Source organism: Capra hircus, chromosome 8, assembly GCF_001704415.2.
Source record: "Capra hircus breed San Clemente chromosome 8, ASM170441v1, whole genome shotgun sequence".
NCBI classification, from domain to species: Eukaryota; Metazoa; Chordata; class Mammalia; order Artiodactyla; family Bovidae; genus Capra; species Capra hircus.
In genome coordinates this window covers 62,757,868-62,784,331 of record NC_030815.1, presented here as the reverse complement: position 1 = coordinate 62,784,331, position 26,464 = coordinate 62,757,868, and the positions used below count along the sequence as shown (strand labels likewise).

The 26,464-nt window shown below is 39.9% G+C and overlaps 1 protein-coding gene across 1 annotated transcript; it reads left to right on the top strand.

Annotated features, from left to right (window-relative positions):
- Positions 13,141-23,885, top strand: HEMGN (hemogen). The gene is made up of 4 exons (XM_005683904.2): positions 13,141-13,219; positions 15,071-15,169; positions 20,029-21,132; positions 23,779-23,885. Exons 1-4 carry the CDS (start codon positions 13,141-13,143, stop codon positions 23,883-23,885), a joined length of 1,389 nt encoding a protein of 462 aa, XP_005683961.2.

Below are 26,464 nucleotides of genomic sequence, written 5' to 3'. Positions count from 1 at the left end.
AAGGAAACTAATATCCAGAGAGGGGAAGTGACTTGCCCAAGGGCATGTTTTGAGCAAAGACCCACAAAAATGAAGCGACTTTCCCAGGGTTGGTTGTGAAGTAATAATCAGAACTATAATTCATGGGGTTATTTGTAGAAGTCTCTGTGGAGTTTTCTTTGAGAAAATTTTTGAAATGAGAAACATTTTCTAGTAAATTGAGTCTGTACAGGGTTTTCAGACATCTCTTGGGAAATTTGGCTAGATGACATGAAAGATTTCTTTCAGCTCTGAAATTCTATGAACTGTTTTTTACTCTGTCCCAGGTTCACATAACTCCATATAGTACAATTATAAGTTTGCAAGTAATTTCCAAAACAAATAGCTCTCCTGCCCATTTAAGCATCCCTGTCTGACTTACCAAAAAGTCTCAAGCCCATTTCTTACTTAGTGTATCACCTAGCCATCAATCTATTCTTTCCACTGTAACTCCCTACTCTGTGGCAACTCTATTACTTGGCCAGTTGTTCACTTCCTCTGTCAGAGATAACTGGAATATAGAGCTAAAGGTATAATTTCTATGTAAGACTAGAAAGCAGAACTGTCACCATGTATTACTGAGATCTTAATTTAATTTCCACTAAAGGGGAATTGAAGTGACTAGATTAGTGAAGGTTCATGGTACTCATTGGCTTCACCGGTGGCTCAGATGGTAAAGCATCTGCCTGCAATGCAGGAGACCCAGGTTCGACCCCTGGGTTGGGAAGATCCCCTGAAGGGGGAAATGGCAACCTACTCCAGTACCCTTGCCTGGAAAATCCCATGGACAGAGGAGCCTGGTAGGCTACAGTCCATGGGGTCGCAAAGAGTCAGACGCGACTGAGCAACTGCACTTTCTTTCACTTTCTGTGGTACTCATTCCTCCTCAGAGAGATGTCTGAACCCTTGCGGGTGCCATATTTGGTAGAGGGATATAGGAATGGAGTTTTACATAGATCAGGGTAGGAGTAGGATTTTTCTAGAAAGGAAAGTCTGTCTTGGTTGGATGAACCAAGTTATTTAAATTCTGCCTGATAATTCTGTCCAGTCTCCTTGCTTGAGAACAAAGTATTGTACACCCATCTGAACTGGATAAAAACAGAAGTTAATAGCAGCTCTGTGGAAATAGATACCCTGCTTATCTTCTAATCCAAGAGTCCAGGCTCTATCTGCTGCACCACATACTCTTCAGGGTGATAATTGCTCCCATTAGTTAGTGTTTCCTGAGGAGTGAAGTATGGTATCCAATTTCAGTAATGAAGGCTATAGCAATAATAACATGTAACAGCCTATTTTATTTTCATCAAGAAGACCAAGTCCATCAGATAGAAGAACTATGGGTAATTTGGGGTATATTGCTGGATATCTCTGAAGATGGCTGTCCTGTGGGGGTTTGTTTTAATTTCTCTCTTGACTACCAAGGACATTCTGACACTTAAAAATAAGATGTTCTTGTTGCTGATGGGGAGGGGAGGGCTCGTCACAAAGCACGGGGCCAGGACTTCCCTGGTGGCGCAATGGATAAGAATCTGCCTGCCAGTGTAGGGGATATGGGTTCGATTCGGAAAGATTCCACATGTCTTGGAGCAACTAAGCCCATGCGCCACAACTACTGAGCTCTCGTGGTGCAGCCACTGAAGCCCGGGCACCTAGAGTCCATGCTCCATAGCAAGAGAAGCCACCTCAGTGAAAGGCCCTTGCACCACAGCCAACAGTAGCCCCCTCTCACCACACTAGAGAGAAAGCCTGCTCACAGTAACAAAGACCCAGTGCAACCATATATAAAAAAATAAATATGAGAAAATTTAAAATTAATAATAGTAAAAAAATCTTTACAAAGCGCTGGGCCAGAACTGCTTGCTTTTCTCTTCCAGTGGAATATCAGACTTTGCTGCATGACTCCCACACTGGTGTCTATCACAGCTGAGAAAGGCTGGCTTTCCTAAAATGAGATGAGAGTATTAACAATAGAGGGTGACAATACAGAACATAAAGAAGCACAAAGGAAGTCTTCATCCTCACGTTGAACTTGCCCAGGATACATGCTGATAAAATCAGATCTGATTACATCTTGAGCTCCATCTGTTGAGAGTGTTCAGAGCCGCTTAGGAGAATACCAACGAGGAAAGACCTGGAAATATGTTTTCTACCTGCCCAAGTAATTCCCTCTCTTCCCTCTCCAACCTGGCTAAAAATACAACCAAAGTGTCACTAAAACACACACACACACACACACACACACAAAATACAAAAAAGCCTAACATTTGTTGAACAGATTGTGGCAGAATATCAGTTAGCTTAGTGTTCAGTATGCAAACATCCTTGTTGCTAATTCATTCAGAGGAGGACTTGTAGGGAGGGGGAACAGAAAGTGTCAAGAGAATAAGGGAGCAAGGTCGGCTGCCTCTAAGGGGAAATGCCAGAGCCTAGTTGACAGGTGAGAATGGTGCAATTGCCTTTTATGTCCATCTAGTGGCAGCAGTTCTAGCTAGAGTCCCCTCTACCTCAACTGGTTCAGGTGATGACCGTTTACTTGAATGTATACCTTGGGCTGGGCCCTCAGCAGGCACTGGGTCTGAACCATTTGGAAGGTTGCAATTCATCAGCCGAGTTCAAGGACTCGTCTAGGTTATTCTAACTCTAAACATCAAGCCCAGGGGATGTAATCTGCTGGAAGCAGGGAGGTGAAGTTTCCAAATAAAGAAGACTAATGTGGGGCTTCCCTGGTGGTCTAGTGGTTAGGAATCTGCCTGCTAATGCGGGGGACATGGGTTTGATCCCTGATACAGGAAGATCCCACATGCTTCAGGCGGGACAACTAAGATCATGTACCATAGCTACTGAGACTGCATGCTGCAACTACTGAAGCTGTGCACCTAGAGCTTGTACTCCACAGCAAGAGAAGCCATTGCAATGAGAAGCCCACGCACTGCAACTAGAGAATAGCCCCCGCTCGCCTCAATGAAGACCCAGCACAGCCAAGTTAATTAATATTTTTAAATTATGAAAAAATATTTTTTAAAAGATGAAAGCATCGTGTTAGGTACTAGTACATATTCTATGCCAGAGTAGCTAAAACTCCAAGGGATGAAGAAAGAGCAAAAATGGGAGAGGTTAATGTTCAACTAGAAACCCTGGGGAGAGTAGCTGATATGAATAACAGTGGGTCAGTGGCAGGACAGGGAATGATTTTGAGTCTTTTGTTCTGTCCTTTTTGAATTATAAATGAGTTACTGTAAAGGGAAGTTTGGTTCTAGGATAATTTGGACATGATCTAGAAATTCTGTGAAATAAAAAGAATTTAGTGATTAATTGCATAAGCTAGGATTTCTCAAGAGGTGCTATGCACTCATTCCACTTGGGGTAGTACAGAAAATTTCAGATGAAATATCTTTTACTTTAATAGTTTAGTGTTTATTTGAATGTACCTTAGAAGAATTTGTTCTAGCACAAACCTGTCACTTCACAGGTGATATTGTTGGTTTTCCATTGACATTGGTGATATGAAATTTTCATTTTAAACACTTTCAGTAAAAATAAGTTTATTTGAAGAAATCATTAAATAAATAATAATACAGAAGATGTTATGACAAGAATATGGCAAAAATCATGAAGAGAGAATGTAACAATTGGAAAGTTTGGGAAATACTTCATCAAACCAGGGGATACGGTAGATTGACTTGTAGACAGAAGGGTTCGGAATAGCAGTCAGGTAAAGGGAAAATGGTAGAATTCTCAGAGGATCTGGATTCCGGTTCCAGCTGCCACTAGGCCTGTATGACATTGGCTCCCTCTATAAAATAACTCTCATGCCTGACTTAGCTTTATTATTTAATGGTTCTATTTCACTTACTGTTATTGAGATTATGAACAATCATAATGACAGCCAGAGCAGGAAAGTCTGCTATGTGCCAGATGCTTTCCAACAGTCATCATTCTTTTTATAAAATTATTTATTTGTTTGTTTTTGGCCGCACTGCATAGCATGTGGGATCTTAATTCCCTTAGCAGGAATTGAATCTGCACCCCTGTATTGGAAGGTGGAGCCTTAACCACTGAATGGCGGGGGAAGTCCTCAAGAGTCATCATTCTTAATTCTCATAATAGTCATGGAAGGTAAGTGTAGTAATACCCATTTCATATATGAGGGAATTGATGCTGGAATATCTTGGCTGCACAGAACCTGGTTTGAATGAACTTAGATCTGACTCTGGAGCCTGTGTTTGTTCCTCTGAGCCTGGCTGTGTCATAGTAGCAAATTCCTATTCACTCTCAAAACTAAGCTCAAGATCACATATTCCGGGAAGACTCCTTTGACCTCATCTCTTCATCTTGATTGGATGTCCCACCTCTGTGTTCCCTTAATTTTCTATGGAGGTTTCTATTTGGATTTGTATTCCCAGCACCCTACATACTTTGGGGGCACAGATTACATAGTCAACAAATTGCAGAAAGAGGGAGAGGACGAGGGACAGGGAGAAGGGAAAGAAAGAGAGAAGGGACTGAAAAATAAAATATATTTTTGCCTTGTTCTATTAAATATGAAAGGAGTAGAATTGAGAGGCAGTTCAGTAAGGTGGTTAAGCAAATGGCCTCCCAGATCCAAACCACCCAATTTTGCACTTACTAGATGTGTGACTTAGGGCACAGGTTCAATACCTGTGCTTCGGTTTCTTCATCTACAGAATAGAGATATCAATAGCACCTGCCTTAAAAGCTGTTGTGAAGACTAAATGAATTATCATATGTAAAGATATCATACCTAGGAGACTGCCTGGGATAAGACAAGCAGGTACTCAATAAATATTGGCTATTATTATTTCCGTAATAAAAGGGGAAAGGGTTAATAATATTGTAAAGTGAAGAAAACACGTAGTACTATTACACACATAGAACCTCATCATTTTCCCAATTCTACTTGTTGACCAGTGTAGAGTCATTCCAAAGAAGTTACAATTAAAGAGAATTACAGCTTAGAGGATGCACTATTTAATATCTTTATCTTTCCACTTCTATGACAGCAAAATTAAAGACTCTATCTCTACTCTCAGAACATCCTGAAATACTGATATTGAAATTATCACACTGAATTATATTCTAAATTTAGTTACTTGTGGTCTACCACCCTCAACTAGCCTGAGTTCCTTGGAGGAAAGGACTCCTGTTTGTTTCTTCTCCAGTTCTTAGTAAAGGGGATGGCATGAAGTAAGTGTTCAATAAATGTTTACTGAATGAATATTATAGAAAAGATATGTGTACGTGAACAGTAAGATGAAAAACATTACATGATATTTATAATAAAGAGGCTCAGATCAAGTGACGCTTCAGCTCAGAAAGGAGAAATCACCTCTATGTAGGAGAGGTAGTAGACAAGAATGAATGGTTAAATCTGTGAGCTTTGGAGTCAAGACTGCTTTGGTCTTGAGTCCTAACTACAGCATTTATGAGCTTATGTGACCTTGACATGTAATCTAAATTCTTTAAACCATAATTTCCTCATCAGAGGAATGGGGATAATACTCCTTAGAAGAATTAAGTGATCTCAAGTGTTTGTAACATATTGTAACATGTCGCTGCCTATTATGGTTTGTAGAGTAACCAGCACGCCATCATCATTATCATCATCAAGGGCTTTGTGATAGAGGCACTCACTATATGGATGCGCAGACACAAGGGAGGAGCACTGAACAGCCAGGAGGTGTGAGTAAAGGTGCTGTGGGTGTTAGATAGAGTCAAAGCCAAAATGGGAGGGCAAGTGGCACTATTTGACTGGATCATTGGGTATTTTCAGGAAAGTAATGGGAGAGAGGATTGGGAAACTGACTTTAAATACCAGGCTGACAAACTTAGTCTTTATTTTACAGGTAATACTGAGACTTTACAGGCTTCTAAGCAGGGTAATGACCAGTTCAGAGCCAAAGTTTCTTTTTTTTAAATTTTATTCATTTATTTTCGACTGTGCTGGGTCTTCATAGCTGCTTGGGCTTTTCTCCAGTTGTGGTGATCAGGGGCTACTCTTCATCGTCATACACAGGCTTCTCATTGCAGTGGCTTCTCTTGTTGCAGAGCATGGGTTTTAGGGCACTCAGCCTTCAGTAGTTGTGGCACATGGGCTCAGTAATTGCAGTTCTGGAACTCTACAGCACAGGCTCAATAGTTATGGCACATGGGTTTCATTGCTTCCTGGCATGTGGGATCTTCCTGGATCAGGGATCAAACCCATGTCTCCTGCACTGGCAGGTGGATTCTTCACTACTGAGCCACCCAGGAAGCCCTCAGAGCCAGCTTTATTTTATGGGGAATGTTTTGGCTGTTTGTGCAGGACAATCTGGGGAAGGTGAGGAGAGATAGAAGGAAATTAACTACTTAAGAAGCTTCTCCAGTACTTCCAAGGAAAAGTTGAGATCCCCCACTGGGATGATGGCTTGGGGAATGAAGAAAGCAATGGGCGTGTGGGACACTGAGAAGAATGAACTCACAGAACGGTGTCCAGCTGGATGTGAAAAGCTAAGTGAAGGGGCAGAGGCAAAGACAATTCTGAACTGGATCGCCAGTTAGAACAGGACAGCGAGGAACGTGGTGCTGCTCTTTATTCTTCTGTAGCAGAATAGTTAAGAATGGCAGAAAGAAAGCACAGGAGAGCCTGGCTTTAGGGGGAAAATATATTTGCTTTTTGATATGCTAAGTTTAAGGTGCAGTGGGATATTCAGGTAAAGAATGATATTCAAGAGACACTTGAAAATGTGATCTTAGAACTCAGACTGATAATTATTTAGAAGATATCTGCATAGAGAGAATAACTAAAGGTATACAGTTGGATTGACTGTCTAAGAGTGAGAGAGAAGAGACTCCAGGAGTCATCCTTGAGTAGTACTTCTCGCAGCTAGAAGAGTGGAAGAGAAGTGTGTGGAGGAAGACGACGGGGAGGAGCGGGGGATGAAGAGCATCACTACCAAAACCAAGAAGAGAGTGACAGAAGTGTTCAGAGGAATTGTGAGTTACAGTGAGGTCATAGAGAGAATTGAGAAGGGACCACCAGAGTTGGCCATTTGGAAGTCATTGCTGACTTATGAGTGAACAATGTGTATAAGGGAAAACTAGATTACAGATGCAAAGGAAAGAAGAAGTGATGTGGGGAAAAGGAAGCAGTAGACATGAGTGTGTACTGTTAGTTCTGAAAGTTCAGGAATGTAAGGACAGCGATGTGATAGGGGATCAAGGTGGGAGCAGTATTGTTCTTCCCCAGTTAAATGACCACACATCAGTGTTTATCCAGAGATGCTCACCGTCTATACATTAAGAAGTAGAAAGCAATATTGGTGGAGGAGGCCAGAGGAGGGAATTCGAAACAAACTAGACTGAAAGTCAGGTTACAACCATTCTAAAGTCTGAGACCATGTTATCTGTATGTGTACGGCAGCATCTGTTTCAGCAGAGACAGGGGACTTATTTATCACATATCAACAGGCTATGAGACAAGAGGAAACTGAGAAATTCTCCCTCTCCACTCAGGAAAACAAAACTTGATCAACTCTTAGAAAAGAATTTAAAAGCTTTGAAAAAGTATTTTAGCAAGGAAAGAACACTAAGGGGAAAAAGGCATATGATAGCTTCCCTTTCTTTCCTTTTTTCTACCCAAAAGCACTTCAGGAAAATGCCCAGGTGCATCATAAGAACTCTCTAATAATACTATTAATGCTGCCTGCGTTTATGGCATGTCTGTCTGTGCACTGCTTTTCATTTTATAGAAAGCTCTCACGATTTCTTCTGTCTTCCCAGAATCCCTGAGAGGTATTACTTTTCCTCTGTTTTATAAGGGAAGAAATTGAGGACCAGAAAGAATCGAGCAATTTCCCTTCAAGTTACACAGCAGGAAATGGTAGAGCCCCAAATCCCTTGCTTTTTTTTCCTACATGCTTTCAAATCCCATTCATGCAGTCTTCACAGTATAACCCTCCATGTATGGGATGACAAGCCAACGTGAAGTGACCATCCTCATTTCTGTATTTCTATCAATGTGACCTAAAACTACATGAGTTCGGGGGTACTTTTTTATCAAGTCCTGTTTCTCACTGAGTAGTATCCAATGCTCCCTTTTCATCCATGTCATAAAGAGTCCGAGGGCAGAAGTTCTTAGCAGCATGTTTCCCTCTTTACACATCTGCCCAGTTCAACCAGACCTCTGACGTGCATGAATAGGGCCTCAATACTTAAGCCTGCTCCGCGCGGGTCAGGAGACAGGAAAGCAGTTCTTTCCCTCAATATCTAGTGTCTGAGTAGGAAGAAGGCCAGACTTGGAGGCTGCAGGCTCAGGTTTCACACGGAGACTGCCACTCAACACTCTGAGCACCAGTGCCATACTCTGGAAAATGAGGATACTAACAGCTCTTTTATAAGTTTGCTGCAAAGATTCAGGCAAGCACATATGGAAGTAGGACCCTGTGATGCATTTGATATTCTGCTGTAGCTGTCTTGAAATTTTTAACGCTTTTTGAAGGAGGAGGTCTGTATCTTCATTTTGAACTGGGCCCTGTAAATTATGTCACTGGTCCTGCCCGTGTGTCCTTGGCCAAGTCACTTAACTTTTCTGGGCTCCAGTCCACAATTAATTAAATTCTTAGGACAATTCTCAATTCTTCTACCTTCCTATTACCACAGTTTGATATGGTTGATCACTCCCTCCTGGAAACAGTTTTTCCATTTGACTTCCAGAACACTGCACTTCCCTGGTTATTCTCACCCACACTGGCTGCTCCTTTGCTGTTTTCTCCTTAGTCTATCAGCATGTCCCAGACTAAACTCCTGATCATCTCCTGCAACCCTGTTCCTCCCAGTCTTCCTCATCTGTTAATGGTAACTCCATCCTTCTGGTCGATCAGACCAAAACCTTGTCTTTGCCTCTTTATCGCTCATTCCATATCCAGTTTGTAAGCTACTCCAGAGTCTGACCACTTCTTCACCACTCCCATTACAGTCCAAGCCTTGTCGTCTAGATTATGTGTGATCCTTATAATTGGTCTCCCTGCTTCCAACTCCTCACCCTGTCCCCATGGTCTGTTCTTCACACAATAGACAGAATAATCCTTTAAAAATATGTCAAGGACTTCCCTGGTTAAAACTCCACACTTCCACTGCAGGGGGCCTGGGTTTTGTCCCTGGTCAGGGAACTAAGATCCTACATGCTGGGTGGCACAGCCAAATATATATATATATATATATATATATATATATATATATATATATATATATATATATATATCAGATGGCATCAGTCCTCTGTTCAGAACCATCCCATGATCATCCATCTCTCAGAGTCAAAATCCCTACAAGGGGCAATAAGCTCCCTCTCAGAACCTACCTCCTGCCACTCCCTCACCTTGGGCCATTCACCAGTGCCTCTCTGCTGATATGTTCTCCAAGAGGGCTGCCTAGCTGGCTCCTCAGTCTCCTCCAGTTCTGCTCAACTGTTACCTTGTTTAAAATAGCAACTACCAGCAGCTTTTCTCCCTCATTCCTTATCCTATCCTTATCCTATCCTCATTCCTATTCCCTGCTCACTTTTCTCCAAAGCTCTCACCACCATCTGATAATAATACATCTTTTTATTTATATGCATATTGTTGATTTCTTCCCATTAGTATGTAGGCTTTGTAAGGGCAGAGACTTATCTTTTAACTGCTATGTCTTCAGCACATGGGTCAGGGCCAGTGAGTGACTGACAGTAGAAAGAACTCTGGAACAAATGATGGTGTTACTATAATTAAGTCACAGCAGCGTCAGCCCCTCTGAGTGTGTAAAGTACTTGCACAGGCTGCACGCCCATGAAGCTGGCACTGCATACAGCAGTGAGGGCATTTATGGGGCCTGCTCTGGGCCAAGACTCCTACTGTATTATACCTTGGGAATAGAAAGGTGAATCGGGAGTGGTCTCCACCCTCAGAGAATTTGTGGCCTAGAGAGAGGTATCTTGTAGATATATAAATAACTCTAGAAAGAGGCAGCATTCGTTAAAAATATTCAGTCTTTAATGCCTAACATTCTGTGATACATTCCGCTAACTACTCTAGACTTCACTGCAGAGGGAAAGGACAATGAACTATGGCTTGTGAACTTACTATGTGGCTATTTCTGTTCCAGACAAGTTCATGCTGTGGCCTGCTTATCACACCAGAGACACCTTGCCTGACTTCCAATCTGTTTGCTCCAAACTCCCTCCACCAGCTCCCTCCACCCAATATTGCTGCCTAATTTTACTGTTAACTTGAGACCCCACCTTCACATAGTCCCTCCACATTCTGCTTCTAGATATCAGAACATGAAGCAGGGGTGGAATCAGCCTGGGGAGGCTGCAGCAGGGTGTAGAGAGTCTAAATGTTATTTCCCTCCAATAAAGATGTGCATATCTCTATGGGCCCACAGTACACAGGACCCAGAGACAAACATCTGTTCACCTCTGCAGCCTGACAGCTTGCTCAGTACATGGCACAGAGGAGACATTCAGTAAGGTTTGCTGAATCACTGAACTGGGTCTTAGAAGCTTTAAGGATAACTGTATTTAAGAAGTAATTTTGCATCTTCTGTAAGGTGCCCCAAAAGTATTCTAAAAGTTTATCTTATTTCATTATCATAAGAAATAACCTAATCAGTCAGAATTAAAACATCTCAAATAAGGCCACTAGTATTTAAAATCCCTGTTTAAATTATAAAACACTCTTATTTTATAATTTTCAAAGTTATTTAAACCTGTATTTGAGTTTTTAAAACCCGTATCTGAAAATTTAAAAATTACCGTGAGATAAATTACAAATCACACTTTGCATTTCCTTTAGGACTTCTTGAAATAGGGACTCCCTGAAGCTGTCTGAGTTTTTAGGTAGAGATTTACTTATGAGAAAGTCTGCAGAACCAAGAAACTTAAAGCTAGAGCTTAGAATCTGGTCATTAAATTCCACATTAAGTTTTGGTGGTAAGTCCTGGAGTGCTTGTTATAGAATTCTCTGTGTTTAAGAAGCTTGCTTCTCTCATATGTTCACATCACACATACATTTTCCTACTCAGGTAAGATCAAACATGACAAGATGACCCACCTTATAATCAGTAAGATGTGCTGACAGCAATAAGTAAGAAACTTTAGGACAGGTGAATCCTTCCCCTCCTTGGTTTTCAATTTCTCTGTATATAAAATAGGAGGAGGGACTAGATGGTTTAAGAAGGGATGCTAAAGCCTTATGAGTCTATGGATGTGGAGGGCATCTATTCACATGATAAAGGTTTTCTCTTCATAAAGAATTTCCTTCAGATTTTCTCTGAGTTTCTTTAAAACATTTAAACTGTGACTTGACTTACCAAAATCTTGCCACTATATTTTTATTACTAATAATAGCAGCTAACACTTATTAAAGGGCTTCCCTGATTGCTCAGCAGGTAAAGAATACACCTGTAGTTCAGGAGATACAGGAGACGGGGGTTTGATCCCTGGGTCGGGAAGATCCCCTGGAGGAGGAAATGACAACCCACTCCAGTATTCTTGCCTGAAAAGTAAACATTTATTAAGCAGGCTAGATATTCTAGGCACCATGTATTCAATATGCCAGGCACCTATAAACTGCTTTATGTACATTGTTTTTGTTTGTTTGTTTGTTTTAAATTTAATTAACACTTCCAGGTTTTGTTTTAATTTTTATTATTGTAAAATTTTATTTATTTATTTGTTATTTTTGGTTGCCCTGGATTTTCATTGCTGCGTGCAGGCTTTCTCTAGTTGCGGTGAGCAGGAGCTACTCTTTGTTGGGGTGTACGAGCTTCTCTTATTGCAGCACAAGCTCTAGGTGTATGGGCTTCAGTAGTTGAGGCTGGTGGACTCTAGAGCGCAGACTTGGTTTGTCGCGCGCATGCTTAGTTGCTCCTTGGTATGCAGAATCCTCCCGGATCAGGGATGGACCCCATGTCCCCTGCACTGGGAAGGGATTCTTATCCGCTGGACCACCAGGGAAGGTCCAGTACATTGTTTGATTCAATCATCCCAATAGCCTCATGAGATGCATACCAATATTGTCCCATATTATAGGGAGTATACTGGCTCCAAAACTAAGTTGCCTAAGGTAACTGAATTAGGGAATGTGGCAACACTGGAATTCAAACACTCTTCAACTCAACATCTGACTCCAGACACATTGTTAACCCTTCATCTCACAGACTAATTGCCCATATCAGGAGGTAGTCAGTGTTCCTTTCCTAGGCGAACAATTCTGGTGTTATGCGCCCCTTTGCCTTCACAAATGGGGTGACCAGTTGAAGACAGGTGAGTCCTTTGGTTTCAACTTAATTTCTGTGACATAATATGCTGATACTTTCATTAAGAAATGCTTTTTGACCTTCCCTGGATTAATACAGAGGATTTCACTAGTTGTCTTGAGTCACTTATGAATGATCTGGTGAGCAGAAGAGGGTTCAAATTTGTTTTGAATTCCTAATTTATATCTTCTTGTCTATTATCCAAGTCTAACAGCAAGACTTTCCATTATTTTGCATACAATTAAGGTGAAAAAATGCCACATACAGGGAGACATTGCAAGATTAATTTCACATCTTTATAATTTTCACATTCATTATATTCACTTTCACAAGAACTATGTGAGGTGGACAAGTCAGGAATTATTTACCTGTTTTGCAAATAAAGAATCGCAAAAAGGGGAAGTGATTTGTTCAAGGATATTGAGCTGGTTAAGTGCTAGACTTCATTCCTTCCTATGCTATGCCACCTCTGTATGTGAAAAGGAACATCAGACTCGAGCACTTCTTAGCAGGCAGAGACAAATGGCTGCCATGCCAGAAGCTGGGGTACACTAGCCTGTGGCTGCAGGGCTGCCTGTGTAACTAGCCACTGTGCTGGAGGACGAGGACATAGCATCAGCCACGACCCTGCTCACACCTGTGCAGGATGATAAAGAAAGTAGAAGTAGCCAACAGCTGTGGTCCAACTAGATAAAACTTTAAGGCGGGAAGTCAAGTGACAAGTGAACTCGTCTATGTGTGTGTGTTTTTAACTGTTAGTTACTTTTGACATTTTAAAAAAGGCTTCTTGTGGAAGTCAGACCAAAAGCAGGAAGATACTGCAGCAAGATGGATTTGGGAAAAGACCAATCTCTCTCAAAGCTCCATCAGACACCTGATCCTCATCAAGAAGAGACCCATGTTCCAGGTAATGAAAGAAACCTTAAGAGACAGTGGCTGTTGGGAAGGATTGGGCTATGATTATTGTCTTCTTTGTATGGGTCTGGCAAAAAAGGGGCATCATTGGGTGGGTACATTCATGTATTAGAAAGGAAGAATAGGGGCTATATAACTTTCTGAGCTGACTTCTAGCACTAAGATTCTAGTAAGCAGGAGAAACACAAGGAAACAATAAATAAATAATTATATATATTATTTAAATAATAAATAAATAATTCTCTATATATAAGATAATGAAAATACCCAATAATGGATGGTGTGGTAAAACAAGTACAGCCATATATGTAGCACAAATATAGTGTAACTTTTGGAAAGCTATCTGGCAATTAGTAGCCAGAACTATGAGTGTTTATTCTGTTGACTGACTAATCTTAGTCTTTGGATATACCCTAAAGCAGCATTTTGGCTGCTTTTGCAGAACCCTAGGCCTTAAGACAGTGATTTAAACATTTTATATGCCATGGATCCCTTCGGCTTTCTGATGAAACTCTAGACACCTTCTTAGACTAAATTTTTTAAATACATAAAGTTAATTACATATGATTACAAAGGAAGCAATTATATTAATAAAAGTATAAAAATAAAAACCGTGATATAATAATATATGTGCTTATTGACAGGTGCATTAAATAACAAGATCCATGAGTGGATCTCATTACCACTGTATCAAATCAAATATTTCATCTCAAATAAATGATATTCTAAGGTATCTGTAATAACTAATGTGATATGGAAAAAATCCATAATTTCTTTTTGTGACAAAGTCATATTCTGCTAAAACCACTGTGGTTTGTTATCTACATTCATAATTGAAGGAAATAGGCATTTAGATTGGTAAAAATACAGGTATAATTTTCCCCCATCCAAGTTCACCATTAAGGACTGCTGTTCTAAAATCAAAATGGGTCATGGTCCATGAGGTATGTTCACTTTGGGAGGTCCCAGTGCAAATTTGAAATCATTCCACTGGCTCTAAGAAGTTCTACATCAAAGACCCATTAACTTTTCACAGTCCTGGATGGCAACAGAACTGTTGTTGATTGTAACTTTAATATTCCAAAGAACTTGGAGAAACATCATCCAAAGGAAAAAAATACAAAAGGAAAACAAAATCTGTGTGTGAAATGCTTATGATAGTTGATCTGCAGTGGCAACAACAACAACAACAAAGCAAAAAAACGAACTGGCAAGAACCTAAATGTTCAGTGTAAGTGGAATGAGTGGATAAATGAGAAGACCTCAACTTGATCAAATATCATGTAGTCACTAGGGTTACAGTTATGAGGACTAGATGAAGGAATTTATTTCTGATGGTGAATAAATGGTAAAACTGTGGTATGCAATCATTGCAACTTTAATATAGGGGCTAGATGAATACATGGAAAATCCCATGGACAGAGGGGCCTGGCGGGCTACAGTCCATGGGGTCGCAAGAGTCGGACATGACTTAGCGACTAAACCACCACCAGATGAGTACAAGGAATGAAATGAAAGCAGGTTTTAATGTTAAGGATGGCAGAACATGGCTGTTTTTTTTCTTTACTTTTATGTTTGTACAATATGCACACTATTTTGAAGAAATTAATAGCACATTTATGTACAAATACTGATCTTTTCATTTAAAAAATGTTGACTGAATGTTTGCTCCCAGGCATTCTTCAGGAGGCACAAGGATAAATAAGAGATAATCCTTGTCCTCAAAAGGGTAGGAGAAAAACTCAGACACTCAAGGGGATTTTATCATTTTGCTATAGGACTCTTTTGCTGTTAACACCGTAATTCATCACTCTCTCTCATAACTTTCATTTTGATCCTGCAGAAGTCATTGGAACTTGGAGTTTGCGAAACAGAGAGCAACTCAGAAAAAGAAAAGCTGAAGCACAAGAAAAGCAAACTTCACAATGGCAATTTCGGTACAGTATCACTGCAAGGGAGAAGGGACTGATACTTACTTAGCATGCTGAGAACTTTTATACACTATAGTTTATCTTTCCAACAATCCCACAAATTGGGAGCTGTTATCCATATTCATCTCCCCGCCACAAAAAGAAAGAAACCAAGTCTCTGAAGGTTAAATCTCTTGCCTAAAGTCACACAGCTAGTAAAGTGATGGGAACAGTCTTATTGCCGCTCTCTTTGACCAGGTGATGAAATCATGTATATTGTGGAGAGGTCTGCTGTTCAACCACTTTAGTAATGTAACCATTGTTGTTGGGAGTAGGAGATACCATTGAGAAGACCCCCAAGCTTGTTCTCCAACCTTTCTATTAGTAAAATTCTTCTTTAATGAGTATAGTTAACTCTCCAAGAAGTAAACCAAAGCACTGTCTGTAAATGAGTGATGGAAGAGTCTGAGAGTTCCTGTGTCCAAAGTCAGCTGTATGGAATCTCAGGGAGGGAAGACATGAGCATGACTATACAGTAGGCAGCATCTAATGGCCCCATGTAGAATACAACTATGAAAGCGGAGGTATTGCTTGCTTGGAGGTAGGAAAGGGGAACCCAAAGAGCCACAGTACAACATCCATCTGAGCCAGGGTTTCTCAATGCTGGGGTCACTAAAGCTGTGGGTAGGAGAATCACTGGCTTCTAGAAACCCATCAAACTTTCCCTCCCCAGTTATGACAACCAAAAATGCCTGCAGACATTATCAAATGCCTTATGGGGTCGGGGAAGAGGAGGTAAAATTGCTACCAGTTGAGTGCCACTGATCTAAGTACTCTTCTTCTTTAAAAAAAAATTTTTTTTCTTGGTTGTGCTGGGTCTTCGTTGCGGCATGTGGGCTTTCTGTAGTTGCAGGGGCCACTCTTCATTGTGCTGCACAGGCTTGACATTGAGGTGATTTCTTTTGTTACAGAGCACGGGCTCTAAGTGTACAGGCTTCAGTAGTTTCAACATATGGGCTCAGTAGTTGTGGCTCATGACCTCTAGAAGGGCTCAATAGTTGTGGTGCATAGGCTTAGTTGCTCGTCTGTATATGGAATCTTTTCAGACCAAGGATTGAGCCCATGTCCCCTGTTATTGGCAGTTGGATTTTTATCCAGTATCACCAGGGAAGTCCCTTTACAAAATTTTGATTAAGGTTTAGCTATGTATTTCTTCTTTTTTGGAGAAATGTGTTTTCAGTGGCAAAAATAACATAGGTATACATTTTTCTAAGCATCATTTTTTAAAAGAGCATACAATGCAGGTGTTTTAAATGTGGACAGAATATTGTCTGTTCTGCTACAACATGTGTTTCTATAACACCAGTTAGCTCACATATAATTCGTAAATAGGAGAGTGATATCAATTTAACGTGGAAGTTGTGTTCCTAGTCAAAAGAAGCCAGAATGGTGGAAATAGAATTAAAAACTTCAGCAGGAAAGGAAAAAGCCTTCAACTTGGCTGCTGTGTAGACAGGATTCTTTTCAGCCTGCATCCAGGCTCCTTCCGCAGAGAAGGACATCACTAGCTCTGCAGAGATCTCCTCATATAGCAGGTTGCACTTCCTCCTGTGCTCAACTCTGTGGCAGCCCTGCTGGCTCAGAGCATCATCCTCATTTGCATGATCTCAGCACTGAAAGCCTGCATTCACACTGGTGCTTTTGTGCATTTTTACCATCCCCGAGGCAGCCTCCCTGCAGAAAAAGCTGCCTGTCTGGACTTTCCCAGTTATCTCCCCTGTACCAACTATTGTTTATCCTAGTGTTATACAGTTGCATAGGATTTGACTCATTTGCCCCAACTAAATTTTTTTCTTCCCATAAGTGCTGTCACTTTTAGTGCATGATTTTGCAGAAAGTGAGGTTTTTCAGGAATGCATATATGTTGTAGCGGAAACTTCTGTACTCAGGTCCTCTGACAGGTGACTCTGTTGAAGAATACCCAGTTGGCTCCCTGAATTCCATACTAACCAGGCAACCTTCTGGTCATTATTGGCTTCCCAAGTACCTGCTGGAGAAGGTGATGGCACCCCACCCCAGTACTCCTGCCTGGAAAATCCCATGGATGGAGAAGCCTGGTGGGCTGCAGTCCATGGGGTCGCGAAGAGTTGGACATGACTGAGCGACTTCCTTTTCACTTTTCACTTTCATGCATTGAAGAAGGAAATGGCAACCCACTCCAGTGTTCTTGCCTGGAGAATCCCAGGGACGGGAGAGCCTGGTGGGCTGCCATCTATGGGGTCGCACAGAGTTGGACATGACTGAAGCGACTTAGCAGCAGCAGCAGGAAGTACCTGCTACAGAGAAACAGTGCATTGTCAGTTTGCCTTTCTCAGTTTATTTAAAAATTGGTCTTTAGGTTTATGTATCAATCCCTTTGAGCTGGTTGCTGAGCCCTGGCTCAAGAAATGGAAGAGGCTGGTTTCAGTATGCTCTTAGAATTGGGTTTCTGTGCTCATTGGGTTGGAGGAGGCGTCCAAGGCTGAAGAAATCACTGGAGTAGATGGAACCTTGGTGAACCTCTTGGTAGCAGGCTGGCCTTGCTGTTGTGATGCATTTCTAGACTGCTGAGGGCCGTTCTCACTACAGTGAAACCTCAGTTCCGGAGAGAAAGGACAGAGTGTAATGGTTAAGAGCCTGGTGGCTGAAGTCAGAGGACTTGATATGAAGACTAGCTCCCTCATGTCCCAGTCATTTCACCTTGGGCAAGTTATTCAGAAAACTGTGCTTTAGTTTTCTCATCTGCAAAATGGAGATTATAATAGTATCTGCCTTATAAGTTTATGTGAAGATTACATGAGATAACAGAATAAGTAAATTACTTAAAACAGTGCCTGACATGGAGGAAGCACCATATATATATGTGGTATATTCTATATTAATATGAGTTCAGATTTCTATTTGGACAATTCATCATGTAAGTTATTACATGCTCATACAACAACTACATGAGGCTGGGCAGATACTATTTATTCCATTTTACCTGTGAAGAAACTGAGGCATAGAGAGTTTGACTTGCCCATGATCACACAGCTGATAATTAAGAGCACAGATTAAATTTTAGACCACACAGATATATTTGTATCTTTTGAGAAACTACTGGAAAGAACATGAAACAGTGTATTACTCAGACTCCCTCATATAGAGATCTACATAACAAATTGTTTAGGATTTAATTTCTAGGATAATAAGTGTTTCCTGAAGAATTCACATACATCAGTTTTTAAAAACGTTTTAAATTAAAAAAATTTATACATCATCTTTTAAAAATTTGCTAATAAGGACTTTATAATAATTTATCTTGTTACCTTGGTTACTTGGACTTAAACTTCAAAATGCTGAGCTATCATTTTTACCTTCATATCATCATATTATTTCTACCTTCTATATTATTTTTAATATTTCTTTTAAACTATATTATTACAATATAAACCTTTAAAATATTGACTTCAAACTGATTTTGATGAGACAGTCTTAAAAAAATTAACTATGGGAATTTTTCAGACACAACAAAAGTAGAATAGGGTATACATTTTTTGAGTGTGCATGAACTGTGAGAACTGCAGAGGTGTATCTCTGGTTTCATCTCGAAAGAATGTCCAGTTTACTAAAAGAATTTGGGTTTCTCCATTAAGCATAATCCTCATAATAAATCCTATAGGAATGGTAAGCATGGAGAGCATTTCAGTCCTGTGGCCTGTTAGAGAAGGCTCCATGGGGCAGATAGCATGGAACAGAGAGTTTCAATAAGTTTACAAAGTGGTGAAATGCTTATTTATAGTACCCCCCCACCCCACTCCCCCCCACCCCACCAATCCATCTGTATTAGCCTTCTGTATTTGGTTATATTTGCAATACCTAATGGCACCCCACTCCAGCACTCTTGCCTGGAAAATCCCATGGACGGAAGAACCTGGGGGGCCACAGTCCATGGGGTCGCTAAGAGTCGGACACGACTGAGCGACTTCACTTTCACTTTTCACTTTCATGCATTGGAGAAGGAAATGGCAACCCCCTCCACTGTTCTTGCCTGGAGAATCCTAGGGACAGGGGAGCCTCATGGGCTGCTGTCTGTGGGGTCGCACAGAGTCAGACACGACTGAAGCGACTTAGCAGTAGCAGCAACAATTTGTCATTGGCTGCAGTTCTCATGCATATCTTTCCATCTTCTAGATCTTAAACTATCAGTTCAAAGTACGTGTAATATGACCCCTCACACCTTTTCACCAAGCTGCTTTACCTCAAGAACATGTTTTTGTAGCTTTGGACCCGGCTTATACTACATCTCATTTTACTCACACTGCAGCCTCTTAGCCTGTTTTACACAAGACACTGTATTAAATGAGCAAGCCAGGCTCATCACCTGCAGGCTTCACAGATGTGAAGCAGGGCTGCGTTGCAGATTTAGCAACACAATCATATCAGTTTTCCCCACCGGCATAGAGGAACGAATTCACACAGGCTAAACCCAAAGAGACTATTATGTAAAACAGAATGCTGAATCTGTTCATTTATAACATCAGTGATACATTTTTTATAACCAAAGTTTAAGTATACACTTTCAAACACACACACACACACACACACACACACACACACTGCTCACTAAGAAGGTGCTTGTTGAACCAGTCATCAAAGACAAAAATGTCCTAAGGGTCATTTCCTCTCCGGACAATTGAGAACATTTAGCACTCCTTCATTTTACACACAAGGAGATTGAGGCCTGGAGAGATTCAGTAGCTTGTTCAAAGTCACGCCACTAGGCAGTGGGAGTCCTGGAACAGTTACTGCCAAACATTTATTTGAATTCTGGAGTCCTATTTTTGATAGTAATTCTGATTTCTTCATAGAGAGAAGAAACACAAGCGGCAAAGAACAGGGAAAAGAAATGAAAGAGGCAGAAAGAGACAACAAAATACAGAAATGAAGGTGGAGCTTCCATCGCAACTAGAAAGGGAAACGATGGAGAAAGCACCAGCACCTGAAGAGAAAGAAATCGAGCCACCTGGGAGTGTGACCAAAGCTCTCCTTCCGGCAGTGTCCCCACAAAGAGTTGCGCCCGAGAAACCTGTTTCTGAAGTAGGTCAAGAAAGTGTTATCCTTCAGGAAAATTCTTCTGAGTACCAAGCAATAGCGGTACAAAACCACCCTTCTGAAATAAGCCAAGATAGGGCTGAATCTGAAGACCTCTCTCCTAAAATGTGCCAAGAAATAGCTATATTTCAAGACCAGCCTTTCAAAATGTTCCATGATATGGCTCAGCCTGAAGACGTCTCTCCTAAAACATGCCAAGAAGCCATTGAAGCCAAAGTCCTTTCTTCGGAAACATCTGAAGATACAACTGACCTGGAGGAATGCTCTCTTGAAGCACACCCCAAACCATATGCGCCCAAAGCCTCCACTCTTGAAACATACCAGAAAAGACCTGAGCCTGAGGAACCTGATTCTGAACCAGGTCAAGGAATAGTTGAGACTGAAAGCTTTGTTTCTAACACACAGCAAGAAATGGCTGTGCCTAAAGAGCTTTCTACAGAAATACACCAGGAAACAGTTGAACCTGAAGACTTTTCTCATAAAATGTATAAAGAAATTGCTGTGTCTAAAGCCCCCTCTCATAAAACAACCCAAGAAACATCTGTTCCTGAAAAATATCCCCCAGAAATGTACCAAGAAACACCTGGGTCTGAAGAATATTCTCTTGAAATATACCAAGAAACACCAGGACCTGAAGATGGTGCACCTGAAATACACCAAGAAACAGCTGGACCTGAAGCCTATGCACCTGAAATTTACCAAGAAACACCTGGGCCTGAAGACCTCTCTACTAAGACATATAAAGACAAAGATGTTCCTAAAGAATGCTTTCCCGAACTATACCAGGAAATAGGTGGACCCCAAGACCAGGATCCTAAAGCACACCAGGAAGATGCTAAGGATGTTTATACTTTTCCTCAAGGTATGGGTTTCTTATTGGGGTCAAGTTAGTGACACTGCCATTTCTTAACTGCTTCCTGTTCATAATCAGAGCACCAAATAGGCATCTCTCCCTTGGAGCACTGATTCATAGCCTTCTGTGACAATCCTGGGTTATCCCAGTTATCTCAACAGGTATCTTTGATGTCTTTGTCCAGTTTTAAGTGAAAAATGTTTATCATTCAACTGATATATATTTGGTATATTTCCATGTAATTTAAAGAAAATAATTGAAACTATAAGTGTATATAGTGGGTACCTATACATACTATGCATTTTGGGAAGCTTTAGTAAAAGGTGAAGAAAAATGAACCCTATGTAGAGTCAATTATGTGCAAAATATTTTGGACAATTACATTTATATTAACACAAAATCTTGGTGAATAAAGTTTTTTTTTTCCTAGAAAATTAACATTTCCTGGCAAACTAAAGGCAAGTAAATTCATGGTACAAGGTACTGAGAAAGATACAAAGACATAAAATAGGATCCTGATACTAGGGAACTCATTGTTATAGGAGTTAACAGGCTTACCTTTCTATTCCAATATTTGTCCCTGAAAAGCATAGTATTTTAAAAGCAATGTGACCTTTATTCAACTTAACTTGTCTCAGGGACATATGGAGAAGGCGATGGCACCCCACCCCAGTACTCTTGCCTGGAAAATCCCATGGACAGAGGAGCCTGGTAGGCTGCGGTCCATGGGGTCGCGAAGAGTCAGACATGACTGAGCAACTTCCCTTTCACTTTTCACTTTCATGCATTGGAGAAGGAAATGGCAACCCACTCCAGTGTTCTTTCCTGGAGAATCCCAGGGATGGGGGAGCCTGGTGGGCTGCCGTCTATGGGGTCACACAGAGTTGGACACGACTGAAGTGACTTAGCAGCAGCAGGGACATAACTGAGAGCCTTGGCTCTCCTTGTTCAGTCCTGTTCTCGGTGTAGAAAATGGGCTGAGCCTAGCAGTCTATCCCCAGGGAATTGTTTTCTAAAGAAATTCCTTTGGTAGCTTATTTTCTCTTCCTCCTAAAATATGAGTGCAACAAAAACCTGGGCTTAAGTTGGGTTCCAAGCAATATAGGTTTTGAGGAAATACCTTTTTAAAATTACAGTAAAAGCAGACATATGAAACACTACCTGTATTGACAGGAGTCCCCTGCTGGAGATGTGGCTCTAATCAACATAGCACCAGATTCTCAGGGTTTTGTTCTAAACCCAGTGAGGTTAAGACAGGCAATTAATTAATTATTTTATGCTTTTTGGCAATTAATGCTTATCTTGTTTTTTCTTTGTCTTGCCAAACAAGTAGAAATGTCTTCCTTTTTGCTGATTATAAAATTGCTATAATGATAATTATAAATGTTCATTATAATAAATTAAAGCAATATCTAAGTGACTATAAAGTGCCCTATGATACCACTTCCTATCTCTGACCCCCAATGTTAAGTTTTTGTTTTAGCAAATGAGATGGTACAATAACATTCTATTTTATAACCTGCTTTTTTTCACATGCCATGTATTTTGTGGCCATCCTAATGACATCTTTGTAACAGTTGTCCAGTATTATGTTATATATACAGCAATTTATTCAACCAGTCCTTATAATGATGAACACCTAGGTTACTGCCAAGTTTTACTATTATAACAATGTTCAATGAACATCATGGGAAGTAACAGTTGTTTAAAATTTATTATAGCACTTTCTATCTGCCAATCTCTCTATTAAACATTTTTTGTGAATTACTTTATTCAATGTTAGAAACCCGAGTGGATGAATAATATGTCCCTATATTATAGGTAAGGAAACTAAGGCACTGAAAGCTTAAGTTGATCTGATTACTTCCTTGGATAAATTCCTAGAAATTGAATTGCTGGGCCAAAGGGTACCAGCATTTAGTCTGGGTACATTCAGTCAGACTAGCCCAAATGTAGCAATTCACAGAATCCAAGAATTTATGTAAGTGCCTAGTCCCCATGCCCTTGCCAACACTGCACATTGATTATGTTTTAAAAATCTGCACCTATCTGCTAGATTTTTAAAGACCAACCAACCTAATTGTTTTAATTTCTACTTTTTTTGATGATCTATGCTACCAGGCTTACTTTTAAGATTATGAATTTAAGTTTTTCCTTTTGAGAATCACCTGTTTGAATACTTGCTCCATTTTATATTTTGGATATCTATCTTTTTGATTAAAAATCTCTTTAAATAATAGTTATTAAATCTTTGCCTACATATAAGTTGAGTCATAAACATTTTTATTCTTGTTGTTTGTGGTTTAACTTTGTTTATAGAGGTTTGGACATCTATATGACCAAAATTTTAATGTTAGTTTTTAGTTACCCAAACTTGTCATGATTTTAGTTTTTAATGATACAAACCTGTCAATCTTTTTCTTTATGGCTTCTAGTCTGTGGTCTGCTTAGAAAGGCTTTTAAAATCTTAAGATTAAAAGAAATATTCTATGTTTCTACAACATTTATTGGATCTTAATATTGAAATCTTTAATGCATCTGAGATTTGTTTCTGTGCAAAGTGTGAGGTAGTTTTTTTTCTCCAAATGGATAGCCAATTGTCCCAATACCGTTCACTGAATCTATTTTCATATTTTTTAAATTTTTATTTTACAGAAATGAAGGAAAATCCCAAAGCAGAAGAACCAGAGATAATAGAAATTACAAATGTACCTCAGGAGAGTAACCCAGAAAATGACATCTATAGTTATGTTTTGTTTTAATAATGTTCAACCATCATAGTCATCCAACAAAATACACATCTTAGTACATCATATGTGTGTTTCTCAAAATATGGTAGAAATCTCTACAATACTCGTTAACATTTTAACAGTATCTCCCCGCCTATAGATATATAGTCTATAGATATATAGATATATAGACTATATCTGAAAGTGAGAATTAATGTTTTTTCTCAGGCTCTACCACATAGACAATATTATGCTAGTGTGTATGTGTGTGCACATATGTGTATGTATGTAATCTGGGGAGAGGACAGTGGTGGGAACAAACTTAATAGTTTTACTCCCCTTAAGAATTAATCAAAGAAATGTTTGCTCTTGGGGGAAATTATCAAGCCCTCCTTTTTTCCATTTTTAAGGCTGAGCAATTAAAATTTGGGGAAGTATATAGATTTCTTGTTAACTTTGATCAATTATTAATGTGACAATAGTATCAAAATTTTATGCAGGCTTAAGTTAGCTTTTAGTTATTTAATAATTTTAACAATTCTTATCATTCTAGGACTTCTTTAAAGATATTTTGGAGTGATGTATGTACTTGCATATTTGAATTTTGATTTTCTATTTTTACTTTTAAAATATTGTAATTGTGCAAAATGTACATTAAATCATTAGTACATGTTTAACTGTGTGGACAGCATCATGGTAAGCACTATGAGGGGCAGAAGACCTATAACACATAGTCCTTACCTACTAGGAGTTTAATCTAGTCTTGTGGAGGAAGAAAACAGAAAACAAATATTGCAAAAGAAGAGAGTAATGCTAATACTCTTTGGATAGAAGATACAACCAAGGAATACTCACTTTTTTGCCAGAGTGACCTGAAAAAATTACACGAGTGGAGCCTTGAAAGTTAGAGAAGATTTGTATTATAGGTGAGGATAGCAGCTTTATTGTTTGTGACACAAAGAAGGGTGAACTCAAGATATGTTCAAGAACTGCATGCACTGTACTACAGTTAATGCAGGGTCCATGTGGAATAGCAGAATTAAAGTTTGGTGAGAATCCATCTAGCCCTACCTTGGGCTTACCCTCCTCTCATTGTGGGTGTAATGGTTGTTCTTTAAAATGCATGAATCTTATGATATTAAATCTAATATGATGTGTGATAAGATCCAAAGCTTTAATTGATTTTCAGAAGAATCCTTCACTCAAATGAAAGATTAAGAATCATTATACTGGGACACCCCTGGTGGTCCAGTGACTAAGAATCCGCCTTCCAGTGTAGGGGACACAGTTTGATCCCTGGTCAGGGAATTAAGATCCCATATGCCATGGGGCATCTATGTCTGAACACCACAACAAAGATCCTCCAGGCTGCAACTAAGAGAAAAAAAAAAAAAAAGAATCATTATATCGAGGAGTGTTTCTCAAAGTGTAGGCAGATACCTACTTTGAATCATTTAGGGTTTGGTTTTTTTTTAAGGCAGATTCTTAGATCCTACCTCTAGAGAAAAGATTGTACCATAAACTACAAATAATCACATATAATTGTTATTTATATAATCATATATCCTCTAGACAGGATAATAAAAATTGCAAATCATATAATGAAAGTGCTACATATTTAAGTTCCTGCTTTCCATAAAGAGAACTTTTTCCTTTAAATCAAGTAACAATCTACTTCATCAGTGTCTCCAAGTCTGCTATGCATTTCAGAACATGTCACACTTAGTATCGTATTTCTGGCGTGACTTTCGTTGTATATGATATCTAAGGCCAAGCAGGCAAATACCTCTGTTGGGCCACAAAGCGACTATCACTTTTAGCAACACCTCCATCTAGTGGAAAATTGCAGCCATTTCGGCCCCAGTTTTACATCGTGCAAAGAGCTCAACAGTTCTCAACTTAACTTTTGTTTCACAGCTGCCCAGAACTGTTCCCTCCTGAAAACAGAATAAAGGTATTCTTTTTCAAATTTCACGTGGAAAAAACCTAGCAGACATGTAGGGTTATGAATTTCATCACTTTTAAAAGTTTTTGTTTTAAAACCCACAATCCTCTCTTTAAATCTTTGACTCCTTCTGATGGTTATTTTCTGATGGTGGTCTATTAGTTAATGACAAATGAACATGTTTAGGAACAGGTTTTCATGGTTGTTAAACTTTTAAATCTGTGGAGTTTTACGATCTTGAATAATTTGTTTTGCAAGCAATATGTCTCTCTCCCTCCCCTAGCCCAAGAAAAAGCAGGATAAAAAACTCAGAAGCAGAATTAAGCATACAGAGAAACTTTATAAATATACAGGTGGGAGACGAGGTTACAAGTAAGTAGGTAAGAGGCCTTGGTGGCTTAGACGGTTAAGAATCTGCCTGCAATGCAGAAGACCTGGGTTCAGTACCTGGGTGGGGAAGATGACCTAGAGAAGGGAATGGCTACCCACTCCAGCATTCTTGCCTGGAGAATTCCATGGGCAGAAGAGCCTGTCGGGCTACAGTCCATGAGGTCACAGAGTCGGACACAACTGAGCGACTAACACACACACACACACGTAAGAGGCCAGGCTAGCGCTGCAGGGGTAACTGGTATTGCAGGTGCTGAAAACTGATTCTTGTAGGCCC

What these genes read in the sequence shown, in the direction of transcription:
- HEMGN (XM_005683904.2), top strand. Translation starts at nt 13,141, where the DNA reads ATGGATTTGGGAAAAGACCAATCTCTCTCAAAGCTCCATCAGACACCT. An exon ending in AGAAGAGACCCATGTTCCAG is followed by an intron (nt 13,220 to 15,070) that starts GTAATGAAAGAA and finishes TTGATCCTGCAG; the next exon opens with AAGTCATTGGAACTTGGAGT. An exon ending in TGTTTATACTTTTCCTCAAG is followed by an intron (nt 21,133 to 23,778) that starts GTATGGGTTTCT and finishes TTTATTTTACAG; the next exon opens with AAATGAAGGAAAATCCCAAA.